Source organism: Ammospiza caudacuta, chromosome 18 (genome assembly GCF_027887145.1).
Source record: "Ammospiza caudacuta isolate bAmmCau1 chromosome 18, bAmmCau1.pri, whole genome shotgun sequence".
In the NCBI taxonomy this organism is placed as follows: domain Eukaryota; kingdom Metazoa; phylum Chordata; class Aves; order Passeriformes; family Passerellidae; genus Ammospiza; species Ammospiza caudacuta.
Window position 1 is genome coordinate 14,273,804 of NC_080610.1, and position 12,558 is coordinate 14,286,361.

Genomic DNA, 12,558 nt, shown 5'->3' on the forward strand with positions numbered 1-12,558 from the left:
AGCATGGCAAAGAGAGAGATCCCCTTTGGGCAGCGTTGAAATATCCCCTTCTCCTTGCCTGGAACAGTGTCCTACCTCCCACCCTGCCTTTGGAGGAGAACCCAGCCCAGCAGGATCTTATTCCAGCTCTGCTGGTGTTGGTCCTGCCCATGCTCTGTGTCCCTTATCCTCACCCAGCTCTGCATTTTCTTGAGTGAGTTTATGGTTGTAATGTAAAAGGAATCAGCAGAAACCAGGTTTTAATTCTATTGTATTGAGGAGCTCAAAATACCCTTTTAAAGGGCAGGAGGGAATTGTTCAGTTGGGCCAAATTTCCTGTTCATTTAGGCATGGGCAGCTCAGGCTTTCACCACTGAGAACTGAACAGGTTTCACCAGAAAATCACTGGTTGCTGTCCCAGAGTAATTTTTTGTCAAACTGTGCCTTGAAATGGCAAAGTTTCCCTGTACCAAGGCACTCTTGGAAAATTATGGCCCATTAATAAAGTAAACATGATAACATTTTGTGATGTCTTTGGAGTGTTCTGCAGTTACAAATTCCTGTAAATGTAAGTGAATGTCTCTGGGAGATGGGAAGGCTTTGCTTAATATTTAAAGATAGAGTTAAAAGTTTCAAAGCTGCAGAGATGACATTTGATCTGACTGATTTTGATAGTTCAAAAGGATGTGCCTTGCACTTGGAAAGCTCTGAGAGGCTGCATTGTTTGTCTAATCCACGTACAGAGTGTGTAACAGCCTCTGCTCACTGCAGTGGGAATTGCAGGTCTTTAGAATCTTAGCATATTTAAATATGCAAAGCATGTAAACTTCTCTTCCCTCTAGGATCACCATCCTTGGAACGGGTGCAAAGTGGCTGGCTGTGCTAGAAGAGAAAAATTTAAAACCATGTAAGCCTCAAAAAGCTGGTGAATCCCTTCTGTCCTCCCTCCTACCTTTCCTCTCCTGGTTCTGGCTCCCTGTCTTGTCACAGCCCTTTATGTAATTATTCTGGATTGTAGTGACAAACAGTTCCAAACACTTGGAGAAATTCTGCCTTAACCTGTGCTGCTTTTCTCCTCTTTAAGGTGAAACACACAATCTGCAAACACTCCACACTATCCTGTCTACAGGATCACCTCTCAAATCTCAAAGCTATGAGTATGTCTACAAACACATAAAAAGCAGTATCCTCCTGGGATCCATTTCAGGTGAGGTTTTTTATGCTGCAGCATCTCAGGAATGCTCTGATTGCCTGTGCAGCTCCCTGCTGCTTGCTTGGGAAGCTTTGGATCATTTGGGATTGGTTAGAGTTAAAGTGGAATGAGCTGTCTCTTTAGTGCTGAGGTTTTCTGCATAATTCACTGTGCCATAATGAAACTCAGGCACTCCAAAGCGGTTTTGGTGGATGTTTTGGATTTTAAGTATGATCATTTATTTTGACTGGCTGTCCTTAGGGGTGGCAGGGTGAGATCAAGCACAGTCTATTAACCTACAGAACATACTGTTCTGCATATAGCTGACTTTAGCAGAAAATACCTCTTGGAGAGTTCCCATTTCAGTTCTTTTGTGCCAAGTAATTGGCATTGCAGATGGATTTTTTTTTTGTGGATTATATAATTAGAGAAATATCAAGCCCCCATGCTGTGCAGTTTGTTGTGAGCAGTGCTGGCTGAGGCAACTTCTGCTCACATAAGGTCCACCACAGCACTCCTCATTTTGCTTTGTAACAAGGACTGACTTTTTCAAAGAGCTTTTTAACTCAGTTTGATTTTTAAAATGTGACTATTCTGCTACTGAAGTTATCTCAGACTCTGGGCTCAGTAAGAGTAGTGCTGAATCCAGAACTTGCTACTACAGACATTAGTAGACTCCAATGCAGAAGCCTATTTTTGAGAAAAGATAACATGATTGATTTGTGTCTTAATTCTCTTCCATAAAGTCCTAGAAAGACTATAAATATTCCAGTTAAGTAAGCACTTTGACAGTATCTATTTTCTTAAGATAACTGTTCCTCCTGAAGGCCTGGCTCCCCTCCTCCCATGCTGATAAGGTATAAAAGCTAAGTAAATGTAGCTTGACTGGTTACTTTAAACTAATGAAAACAAACAAGAAAACATTTCTAAGTAATTCTGTAAATATCTGAAGTCTGTAAAGCAGGCCCTGTTTGTTTTCTCTCTCCTATAAATGGAAATTTCCTTAAATGAGATTAAAGACACTGTTGGAAGGAAAAAAGTTTTGCCTTAAGGGATAACTCTGCATGAAAGGCATACACATAGAACAAGATATATAAAGTAAGGAAGAAAACCTTTTAATAAAAGTCACAACATGCTAGATAATGCTGTTTGTTCTGTGCTGCTTAGTGTGGATCAGCAGCCTTTGGCAAAGGTTGGCAGTTGGCTGTTCTGGTTCCTATGTAGTTTTCAGGTCGGCTTTTCCCAAAAAATATTGTATATTCTAAATTGATTTCTTTTATTGCAGGTGGAACAGATATAATTTCATGTTTCATGGGTCACAATGTTACAGTTCCTGTTTACAAAGGAGAAATTCAGGCCAGAAATCTTGGCATGGCAGTGGAAGCATGGAATGATGAAGGTAACTATGATCCAGAATACTGTGCACACTTTGAAAATACAGTAGCAAGGTGATCTTAACTTTGACAACAAGCAGTAAGTGTAGATGCTCTTTGCTTTGGTACTCTGTTATTTACAGAAAGGAAATGTGGAAAATGCCTCTTTTTTTGTCAACAGGAAAGCCAGTTTGGGGTGAAAGTGGAGAGCTGGTTTGCACCAAGCCCATCCCCTGCCAGCCCACACACTTCTGGAATGATGAGAATGGCAGCAAATACAGAAAAGCTTATTTTTCCAAATTCCCAGGTATGTTCTGAAGGCCTTTGGAGGCTGTAAGGGAAGGCACAGGTTCATTTGCTGCTGCCCAGTGACAGCCACAGGTGCAGCTTTGAGTCCCAATTTCCAGGATGAGCTATTTCATAACACCTCACTGTTTTCTCATGCTTTGTTGTGACCAGAGATCCAAATAAAAGCTGTAAGGATTTCTGCAAAGCTCCAATGCAGTTTGGCTGCAGCTGTGCCTGCCCCAGCCTGCAGTGCAGGCACAGATGTGAGCTGGAAGGAATGAACATGGCAGGGAATAATCAGTGAGTGCTGCTGCACCTCTGCCAGGCTGCTCCTGCCTGCCTGGAGTGGTCAATCCCAAGAGAAAAGTGCTGACCTGCTTCCTTATTAGCATGAGGATTAAATAGATATTAAATATTTGCTGCCTCAGACATGCAGCCTTGGCCTTCTACAGGATAAAGTGGACCAGAGGTTTTTCTGAGTAATTGTGGAGGACTCTGCTCATCCTGCTGTGGCACAGCAATGCCAAAACCCCTGGTGCCTCTGGGGCACGGATTTTTTAAGAGCAGGATCTCCAGCTGCTGTTTTTTGGATGTGAGAACTTTTTTTTTTTTAATAAATACCAGCAGTACAGAGTGGATTCACAAGAAAAGTCAGGATGTGCAGCAGGAGACAGTCACACAGGAAACCTGAGGAATGTGAAAGTTGCAGTCTGCATGTAAGCCTGACAGCAGTAAATAGAAAAGACAATAATCAGTGTGACACTTTCAGGACTGAAATCACTGAGGGTCTGTCTGGACCCCTTTTCTGTCTTTCCTGGTAAATGGGCTTGAGATGGTAACAATTAAGTTGGAAAATGGTCTTAGGTGCAAATAATTGAGATTGGTGTTTTTCCTCAGAAAAACTTGAATAGAATTGAGTTTTACTTCTGGTTTTGGCAGGCTGCTGTGGCAGTATCAATCTTAAATAATACTGAAAATTCAAACCTGATTTTGTATTAAGACAAATAAAGAACAGTAAGCACAGAAGCTCCCTAGGGAATTGTTGATACCTATTACACAAGCCCAGAAAGCTTCTTGTATGGAATTGTGCATTATAAAAAAATGGATCAAGAAAGACAGTGAAAGGAGGTGGGAATGTTGTTACTTCTGTGGAATAGGCTTCCAGTAATTCAAAATGAGGTGTTCAGAGCAGCTGGTTTTGTAAGGAATGCTGTGTAGTGATTTAAACAAGCCATCAGATGATAACCTGGGGCTTGATCCTGATTTCTGAGCTGCTCCTGGGTGTGCTGGTTCTTACATAACTGTGGGGTGGATTGTTGGTGTATTTCTGTGTGTTTCACTCAGAATGTCAGCTGTATTTCTGTGTGTTTCACTCAGAATGTCAGCTGTATTTCTGTGCATTTCACTCAGTTAATGCCAGCTGAGTGGCTGAATGAGGAAATCCTGCTTAACCTTTGCCATTCCCCACCAGGTGTCTGGGCCCATGGTGATTACTGCAAAATTAACCCCAAGACTGGAGGAATTGTCATGCTGGGCCGCAGGTACAGGGTTCTGGTGGGAGTGCTGGGAGAAAACAGGTGTTACAATTTGCCATCTTCACCTAGGAGTAAAATACACGTGGTTCTGCCACCCTTGTTAGCTTTATATTAATTTTATTGAATCTCATATTGTGAGTTTCAACCCTTAATCAGAGCAGCTGGATTTGAGGGAAGGGAGCTCATTTCAGGGTTCACTTTTGTGTTTATGAACACAAGACTGTACTGGACATGGTTTTGTGTTCCTTGATTCATAATGGTCCCAGAAGTTTGGGTTGAGAGTGCAGCACATCCAGGGTGGGGAATTGGGTAACTTTTGTGGTCTTGGCTTTGCCACCACCTTGTTTTACAGCAAAACTTCTTACAGAAGGTCAGGTATGAAGTTGTGCCTGTCAGTGATCACAGACATTCAGGATCACAACTGGGGCTGAATTTACTGTTTGCATTTCAACAAAATGTTTCATGTTTGAAACAAAGTTGAGTGAATTAATGTTGCTGTTCTCTGTACAGATTCATTTTAATGAGTAAAATGCCTTTTTGACTCAAATTCTCTTAAAATTCTGTTTCTAATGTGGTTTTGCTTTCACTAGAGAGACTTGCTTAATTGCATCAATTTTTCCTCTTGATCAAGCTGTAATCACACTTTAATGTTTCGTTGTTTTCTTTCTGATTTTGCAGTGATGGTACATTAAATCCAAATGGAGTAAGATTTGGAAGTTCTGAAATCTACAACATAGGTATGAAATCAACTTTCCACCTCTTCCAGCTATGACATTGTTGCCTCAAATGTGAAATACAAGCATTACAAAGCTGTTTAGAAGGATTAATTGGGAAAAAACTTGCTGTTTTTCAAATGAGACAGTACAGAGTACATTAGTATCAGTAAAATTTCATTTTGTAAACTTGAAATTGGTTGCTTTCCTCAACTATCTGTAGGGTGGGGAGTGACTCACTAGGATATACAAAAACAACATTTTATGGAGCAGATTTTTCTTTTTCCCCTAACCTGTCAGGCTTTTCTTCTTCCCCTCAAGGCAAGCTCTTGACACTGTTTTTATTGTACCTTTCCCGGTAATTAGAAGTAGTTCTTGAGCTTGTGCTTTGTATTTCAAAGAGTGTTTTGTGACAGGGGGGAGCTGTCCCTGCAGAGGTGCTGATCTGAGACTCAAGGAGCTGCTGCCTGGTTGCTCTTGTGCCACCAGGACTTTGTCTCCTGTGTGTGCTGCAAAGCCAGAGCAAACAGCTTTGTGTAAAACCTTATCTAAAAGTAACAGTAAACTTTGTTATGGACCTCAGTGGGCTTTAAACCTGGATTTTCACATAAGAGCTGAAACTAGGCGGGCAGAGGGTGCCAGTTTCCCTTTGCCCATGCAGGGGAGGTGATGTTTTGTTTGAGCATCCAGAACACTCCGCAAAGCCCAGCTGGGGCAGTCACATTTTCTGGAAAAATCCCTTGGGCCAGGATCTTCTCCTGGGAAGCTGAGAAGCTTCAGAGAAAAAGGAGAAGCAAATGAGATAAGAATGTTTTCCTGTGTTGTGCTCACGTGTGGAATGTGTTTGGAGATTGTTTCATTGGTTTCATGTGAGTTGTTTTGGCTCTTTGGCCAATCAAGGTCGAGGCTCTGGAAAGAGTCACAAGTTTTCATTATTATCTTTTTAGCATTCTGTAAGTATCTTTTCTATATTCTTTAGTTTAGTATTCTGCAATATAACGTGGTATCATAAAATAATAAATCAGCCTTCTGAGAACATGGAGTCAGATTCATCGTTCCTCCCTCCGTCGGGGCACCCCGCAAATACAGCACCACCCCACAAACACATCCCCCATCCCTAACAAAGCTCCCTCTTGCAGTGGAAGCCTTCGAGGAGGTGTCTGACAGCCTGTGCGTGCCCCAGTACAACAAGGACGGCGAGGAGAGGGTGATCCTGTTCCTGAAGATGGCCTCCAGCCACGCCTTCAGCCGCAGCCTGGTGCGGCGCATCCAGGACGCCATCCGCGCCGCGCTCTCCGCCCGCCACGTCCCCAGCCTCATCCTGGAAACCAAAGGCATCCCGGTATGTCAGGGGAGAGGCTGCCTGCTGTTTTCTTTGTCACCTTGAATAGTAATTAAGGAGCAGTTGTCACTGCTCTTCAAGCCCACGTACGTGGAAATTTTAGCATCTCAAAAGTGTATTCGGGCTTTATAAATAGTTTGTCTATGTTGCCTAGCAACATCTTTTCATCTCCTCTTCAGCTAAGCGTGGTTTTTGTTTTTTAAATGGGTTGCTTTTTTCTCAATAGTGTGTTCTTAAACCTCTTGAGAGAAAATATTAAAAAGGTCATTTAACTTTAGCTTTTCTGGCTATCCATAAGCATATTTTGTTTTTGCTTTCCTGTTACGAGTGACTTTCTTAGGAGAGCTGAGAGCACTTGGCAAATTCAGAAGATCATCTTGTAAGCCATTTCACTTTTACACCTGTTTAGCCACTTAAATGGAGCTCTGTCACTGTCTTAACTGTAACAGTAATTAAAATGAAATTGTTGTGCTTGTTCAGGAGGAGAAATTTGTGCAGCTGAAGGCTCTTTGTGCTCAGTCTGTTGAAGCTGCTTTGCTGGAGCTCTTTGTGTGAACTCCTCAGTTGGAATATCTGTTTTACAGCTCTCTCTGATGTTACAGTGTCTCTGAGCAGCAGAATAGGGGTGCAGTGCGGTTTTCCCCACTCCATTTGCACATGGACTTGAGTGTGTCCAAACCAAAGAGCTGAGGCTTCAGAGGCATCATTTGAACCTGGTTCCCTTTCCTGCAGGGTGGCTCTCCATGTGGAAGTGCTGTAGGGCTCAGCAGCACTGTGTGGTCCACAGAGGGATCTAGTCTTGATCTCTTGAGTTAATTTTGTTTCAGGATGCTGTTGGCAAATTTTGAGTCCTTGGCTCAGAATGTCTTTGCATGAGTGTAAAATTCCCGTAAGTTCCCATTTTCTGGGCTGTAGCTCAGCTTCTGTGTGGAGTGCTGAACTTGTGAGCTGTGTGGATCACCTGAGTGTTCAGCAGGGAGGTGCTTGGGATGGGCTGCCCCTCAGGAGAGCCTGCCTAGATCATTAATTAGCTCACACTGACTGAATTGAGTGAATTTTAATTACCTTTCAGGTAAATCTGCCAGTGGTGAGGTGATCAAAGCTGTCTCTCATCTTTCTTTAAAAGTTTTGCTTGGAAGGAAGGGAAACTGCTGATTTTCTGCTACTTTTGGAAATGTGCTTGACTCCTCATCTGCAAACAATCTGATCCTGACACTGTTCTGGTAGAAACAGTACAGCTGTGCTGAGGTGATTTAGCAGCACAAAACATGCTTTTAGTAGGATATTTAGTGTTTAAAACATAGTGTGACTCTGTCTAGTTCTGTCCAGACCAAATAAATGTTCTGGTCATCATCCACAGGATTTACTGATTAAAGTAAATTAATTCACTTGGAACAGCCTTATTTTTTTTTAAAGAGGGCATTTCCCTTGCAGGCCACTGAGCTGTTGTGGTTTCTGGGCTTGTGTGAAAATTGGGTTGCTGATTGTTGAGGAGAGATGAAGGTGGCTCAGGAAGGGCAAGGGTTACCCATGACTTCAGCAGATCTAATAAGGAAAAGTTGGAATTTTGATATGGATACAATACTGTAAGGGTGCTGAGGATTATTCCACCTGTTCCCAATGATCTCCAGGATAAATGGGGTGCCTGGAGCTCACTCAGGAGGTTCAGTGGCTTTGGAGCCAGGACCAGCCTGGGTTCCTCCCCCAGCACATTGAGCAGGTGGGATCCTGTTCCAGAGCAGGAACATTGAGGAGGGATTTCTGTGTCAGCTTTTCCACACTGCCACCCCAAAATCCCAGTGACACCAGGAAGGGGCTCAGCAAGCCTTGGTGCCTGTGAAAGCAGAGATCCTGGGCTCAGCAAGCCTTGGTGCCTGTGAAAGCAGAGATCCTGGGCTCAGCAAGCCTTGGTGCCTGTGAAAGCAGAGATCCTGAGCTCAGCAAGCCTTGGTGCCTGTGAAAGCAGAGATCCTGGGCTCAGCAAGCCTTGGTGCCTCTGGAAGCAGAGATCCTGGGCTCAGCAAGCCTTGGTGCCTGTGAAAGCAGAGATCCTGAGCTCAGCAAGCCTTGGTGCCTGTGAAAGCAGAGATCCTGAGCTCAGCAAGCCTTGGTGCCTGTGAAAGCAGAGATCCTGGGCTCAGCAAGCCTTGGTGCCTCTGGAAGCAGAGATCCTGGGCTCAGCAAGCCTTGGTGCCTGTGAAAGCAGAGATCCTGGGCTCAGCAAGCCTTGGTGCCTCTGGAAGCAGAGATCCTGGGCTCAGCAGGCCTTGGTGCCTGTGAAAGCAGAGATCCTGGGCTCAGCAAGCCTTGGTGCCTGTGAAAGCAGAGATCCTGGGCTCAGCAGGCCTTGGTGCCTGTGAAAGCAGAGATCCTGGGCTCAGCAAGCCTTGGTGCCTCTGGAAGCAGAGATCCTGGGCTCAGCAAGCCTTGGTGCCTCTGGAAGCAGAGATCCTGGGCTCAGCAAGCCTTGGTGCCTGTGAAAGCAGAGATCCTGGGCTCAGCAAGCCTTGGTGCCTCTGGAAGCAGAGATCCTGGGCTCAGCAAGCCTTGGTGCCTGTAAAAGCAGAGATTCCCCCAAGCCTGGCCTAGGCTGCTCCTGCTCACCCTGGAGCACATCTTCCTCCTGGTCAGAAATCACAGCTCTGATCCCAAGAGAAGAATTTGGGTTTTTTTCTGCAGGGTTATTACTTGGAGCCACACAATGTAATAGAATTTGTGTGATCCACAAGTGGAGGTGAAGCCTCTGGTTCCAGCTTATTTTATTTGCTATGGTTTGTTTTGAAATGTTTAACTGTAGAGGACCATTTAAGCTCAGTTTCATTTCACCCTTTTAGGAAAACTGTCCAATTCAGATAAGAAAATCCTGGTTTTCTTCTTCCAGTGCAGTTGAGCTTTGTTTTTTGAGTCCACTCTTAAAAAATTGAAAACTGTTTGAACATTGGATGTGTCAGAACATAAAAACCAAATATTTTTAGTGTTTATACTGTGGTTTTGTTGTTTTATATTGCAGCTTGATCATGTTCTCACAGAATTGCCAGTAGGAGTAATAAACTGCCACAAACTCTTTGAATTCTACCTACTCTTCAAGTGATTTTTCAGAAGAAAGTGCTTCAAGTATAACAAAAGAGAAGGCATTCTGCTACATTTTGATAGAGTTCTGGAGTTGGTGGGGGGGTTTCATGAATATTTTCATAAAACCACTGCATGAAAAAAAAAGTAATTTTATCTTTGCTGGTTTTGTTTTTCAGTATACAGTAAATGGGAAGAAAGTGGAAGTAGCTGTGAAGCAAATAATTGCAGGGAAAGAAGTGGAGCAGCGGGGAGCTTTCTCAAACCCAGAGGCTTTGGACCTCTACCAAAATATTCCTGAGCTTCAAGACTATTAAAGTCGCTGTTTTGGGTTTGGTTTTATTTTTGTGTCTTTGTTCTGTATTTGTTTTGTATATACCAATACTGTATGTAAAGAAAAAGCTCTATTTAATACCAGTGGCTCTTTTAAAAGGAAAAAATATTTCATGAAGTGCATTATGAAAGGCTTGGGTAAGCTTAGCTCCCTTTTATTGGTTAAATATGCCATATATTTTGGAGTTTTTTTCCAGCCTGGAAGGAGAAACCTGCCTGTTTTGATATTTATATATATGAGTGCATCTTTTCTGGTTAGATTTACATCAGCAGCCCATCAAATGGGAGCACCAATAGTTGCAGATAGAATATTTCTTTCATAAAATATTTGCTTTTTTGTAACTGGATTTTTAGCAACACTTTTCAATCCCTGTGTTTGTCCCCTGTAAGGGAGTGCACAGTGATTTTAAATGTGTCCCTGAACCATGCAGTGTTCTCAGTGTAGTGTGCATTAAGGTGTTTTTATAAAGCCAAACCATAATGCACTGAACCCATTTGACTCAGAATCATTTCTTGAGATAGCTGATGGTCCCTTTGGGGGTGATTGCTGCTCCATTTTGTGCTGGAGCCTTCTCACTGCTTGAAGCTGCTGCCTGAGAGACCTGTGGGGCTCAGAAGGTGCAGGGAGCATTCCCTCCTCCTCATTCCTGGGGTGTTCCAGGTTATTTCCATGGAATTGCTGACATCACTGTGGATCAACAGAATTACAGCTGAAGACATTTCGCTTCCTTGCTTGAAGTCCTTTATTGGCTCGAAGCTTGGCTGAGGAATTCCAGGGTGTTTCTTTATTAAAAGCTGATGGGTTTTGTAACTTTTTTTACTAAATGTCATGTTGAAAGTGAGAGACCCCTTTTCTAGGTCTGTAACCCTCCAGTTTACAAAGGGAAAAATACTGTCATTAAAAAACTGAGCTTACTGAAACAGGGAAATGGAAGCACTAAATGTTTTGTTTATCATCAAAAACACTTGCAGTAGCTGTACCAACCCTCTGGCATTCAGTGTCTCCTGCACTATTTGAATTTTGTGGGTGAAATATTATTGTACTTACAATTGTGTTGAATGCATTCAGCGTTGATAAAGAGTTAATTAAAAGGAATAAATTCTTTATATATAATAATTATATAATGTATCTCCCATCTCTTGCTGTCTTTATTTTCCTTTTGACTGGTTGTTTTGAAATAATTTTTAGCTTAGTTTGTTTCTGATTTTAATGGCTTGTTTTGGGTTTTAATGGTTCTGATTTTAACTTAATCCAAGTCCACCTTAGTCCAAAACTTTGTGCTGGTACTTTCCCTACTGTACCAAGTCAGACCATGCTGGTGTGATAATAAAAATACCAAGCACCCATTAGAAAGGTATGAAAAGGAGCTCTCCAAGCTGCCAATAACCTACGATTAAAAGTACTCTTAAATTCCTTCCCCTTCTGGCTTGCTATATATAAATTTTACATTAACTGTGACTTTGTATTCATTAAAACTTCATTATATTGTTCTTTAATTCATGCAAAATGTCTGAGGTTTACAAAGCCCACAGAACCTTATTAATAAATAATTTTGAGTTCTTTCATTAATTAAAGATAGTTTAGAAGCACAGATACATTAAGAACATATACAATGCCTAGAGGCTGCTTTTTCTAATCCTTTATGATGCTGGAAACACTGGATATAAAATTTAATTAATGGATATAATTTGATCTCTTGTAATTGTCAGATGTTGCAAAGCTCTTCCCAGACAGGAGTTACAAACAAAAATATGGATTTCCTTCTGTATTGCCCTGAAAATTACAGTTTTACCCAGGAGCGCTGGATGGATGCCTTGGGGCTGCCAGGATGTAGCTGCTGTACCTTGAGTGCATAACCCTCTTCTTTTTTGTCCCTGTTGCCTATTTATAAATTGAGGTTCACAGTGTTTTGCCTGGAAAGCTCCATGTGCAGATTTCAGTGGGATGTGTGGCATGCAAATGGAGCTGGCTCTGGCAATGGCTTCAAGCTCTGACTAAATGTTCAACAGCAGAGCAATTAGAGCAGAGGAGCTCCAGGCTGGTGCAAATCTGAGAGTGACTCCTGGATTCTGTGATGGAATCAGCCCAGTTGCCCTTGGGGGATGTGGTTTTATCACTCCCCTCTCAGAAATGTGCTTTGGTCAGCTCCTGTTAGAGCAGGTACCTCCCCCTCCCTCCGCCTTATGATTTCAATTAATTTCCCTGGTTAGTGGTGGTTCTCTAGGAAATAAAATGAGCTGGTACACAGCAGCCCAGGCAGGGCACAGCTGATAAAGTTGTTTATTGTTATGTGCAGGAGCAGTGGGTTGTGTGGATTACTTACACGGTGATTTTAAACACACAGGTAATTGCCTGATGGAATGAACTTCCCCGGGGCCGTTATTGTCTTTCAGTTTAGTGCATACATATTGAAAAGTATTTCATTTATGAGCTGAGCAGTCACTCACACAGGTAAACGGGCATTGAAATTAGGTTTAAAATGCAGGAGGGAGGAGTTCAGGGTAGAGTTTTGAGGTGGGGGAAACTGGAGTGTGTGGGGAATGCTCTGGGCCACCTGAGCAGAGAGGTTTCAGTAGGAAAAGGCTTTGGGATTCCTCCAGGTGCCCTCTGGAGTTCTGCACTGACCAATTCCTCCACTGACATTGTTCAGCTTATGAGGGGTTTTCTGAGGTGCCACTCTTCTGCCTGGATCCTGCAAACCTGAGGATAAATGTGAGATTTCTTGGTTCATCC

At 42.7% G+C, this 12,558-nt stretch overlaps 1 protein-coding gene across 1 annotated transcript in view; it reads left to right on the forward strand.

Annotated features, from left to right (window-relative positions):
• Nucleotides 1-10,924, forward strand: part of AACS (acetoacetyl-CoA synthetase) — a 36,867-nt gene extending 25,943 nt beyond the window's left edge. The window contains exons 11-18 of the mRNA XM_058816474.1: nucleotides 822-886; nucleotides 1,064-1,186; nucleotides 2,457-2,570; nucleotides 2,726-2,851; nucleotides 4,304-4,373; nucleotides 5,046-5,104; nucleotides 6,220-6,422; nucleotides 9,671-10,924. Of these exons, the coding sequence (XP_058672457.1) occupies nucleotides 822-886; nucleotides 1,064-1,186; nucleotides 2,457-2,570; nucleotides 2,726-2,851; nucleotides 4,304-4,373; nucleotides 5,046-5,104; nucleotides 6,220-6,422; nucleotides 9,671-9,808 (898 nt within the window). The 3' untranslated portion in view covers nucleotides 9,809-10,924. The remainder of the gene's footprint in view (nucleotides 1-821; nucleotides 887-1,063; nucleotides 1,187-2,456; nucleotides 2,571-2,725; nucleotides 2,852-4,303; nucleotides 4,374-5,045; nucleotides 5,105-6,219; nucleotides 6,423-9,670) is intronic.
• The last annotated feature ends 1,634 nt before the right edge of the window (nucleotides 10,925-12,558 follow it).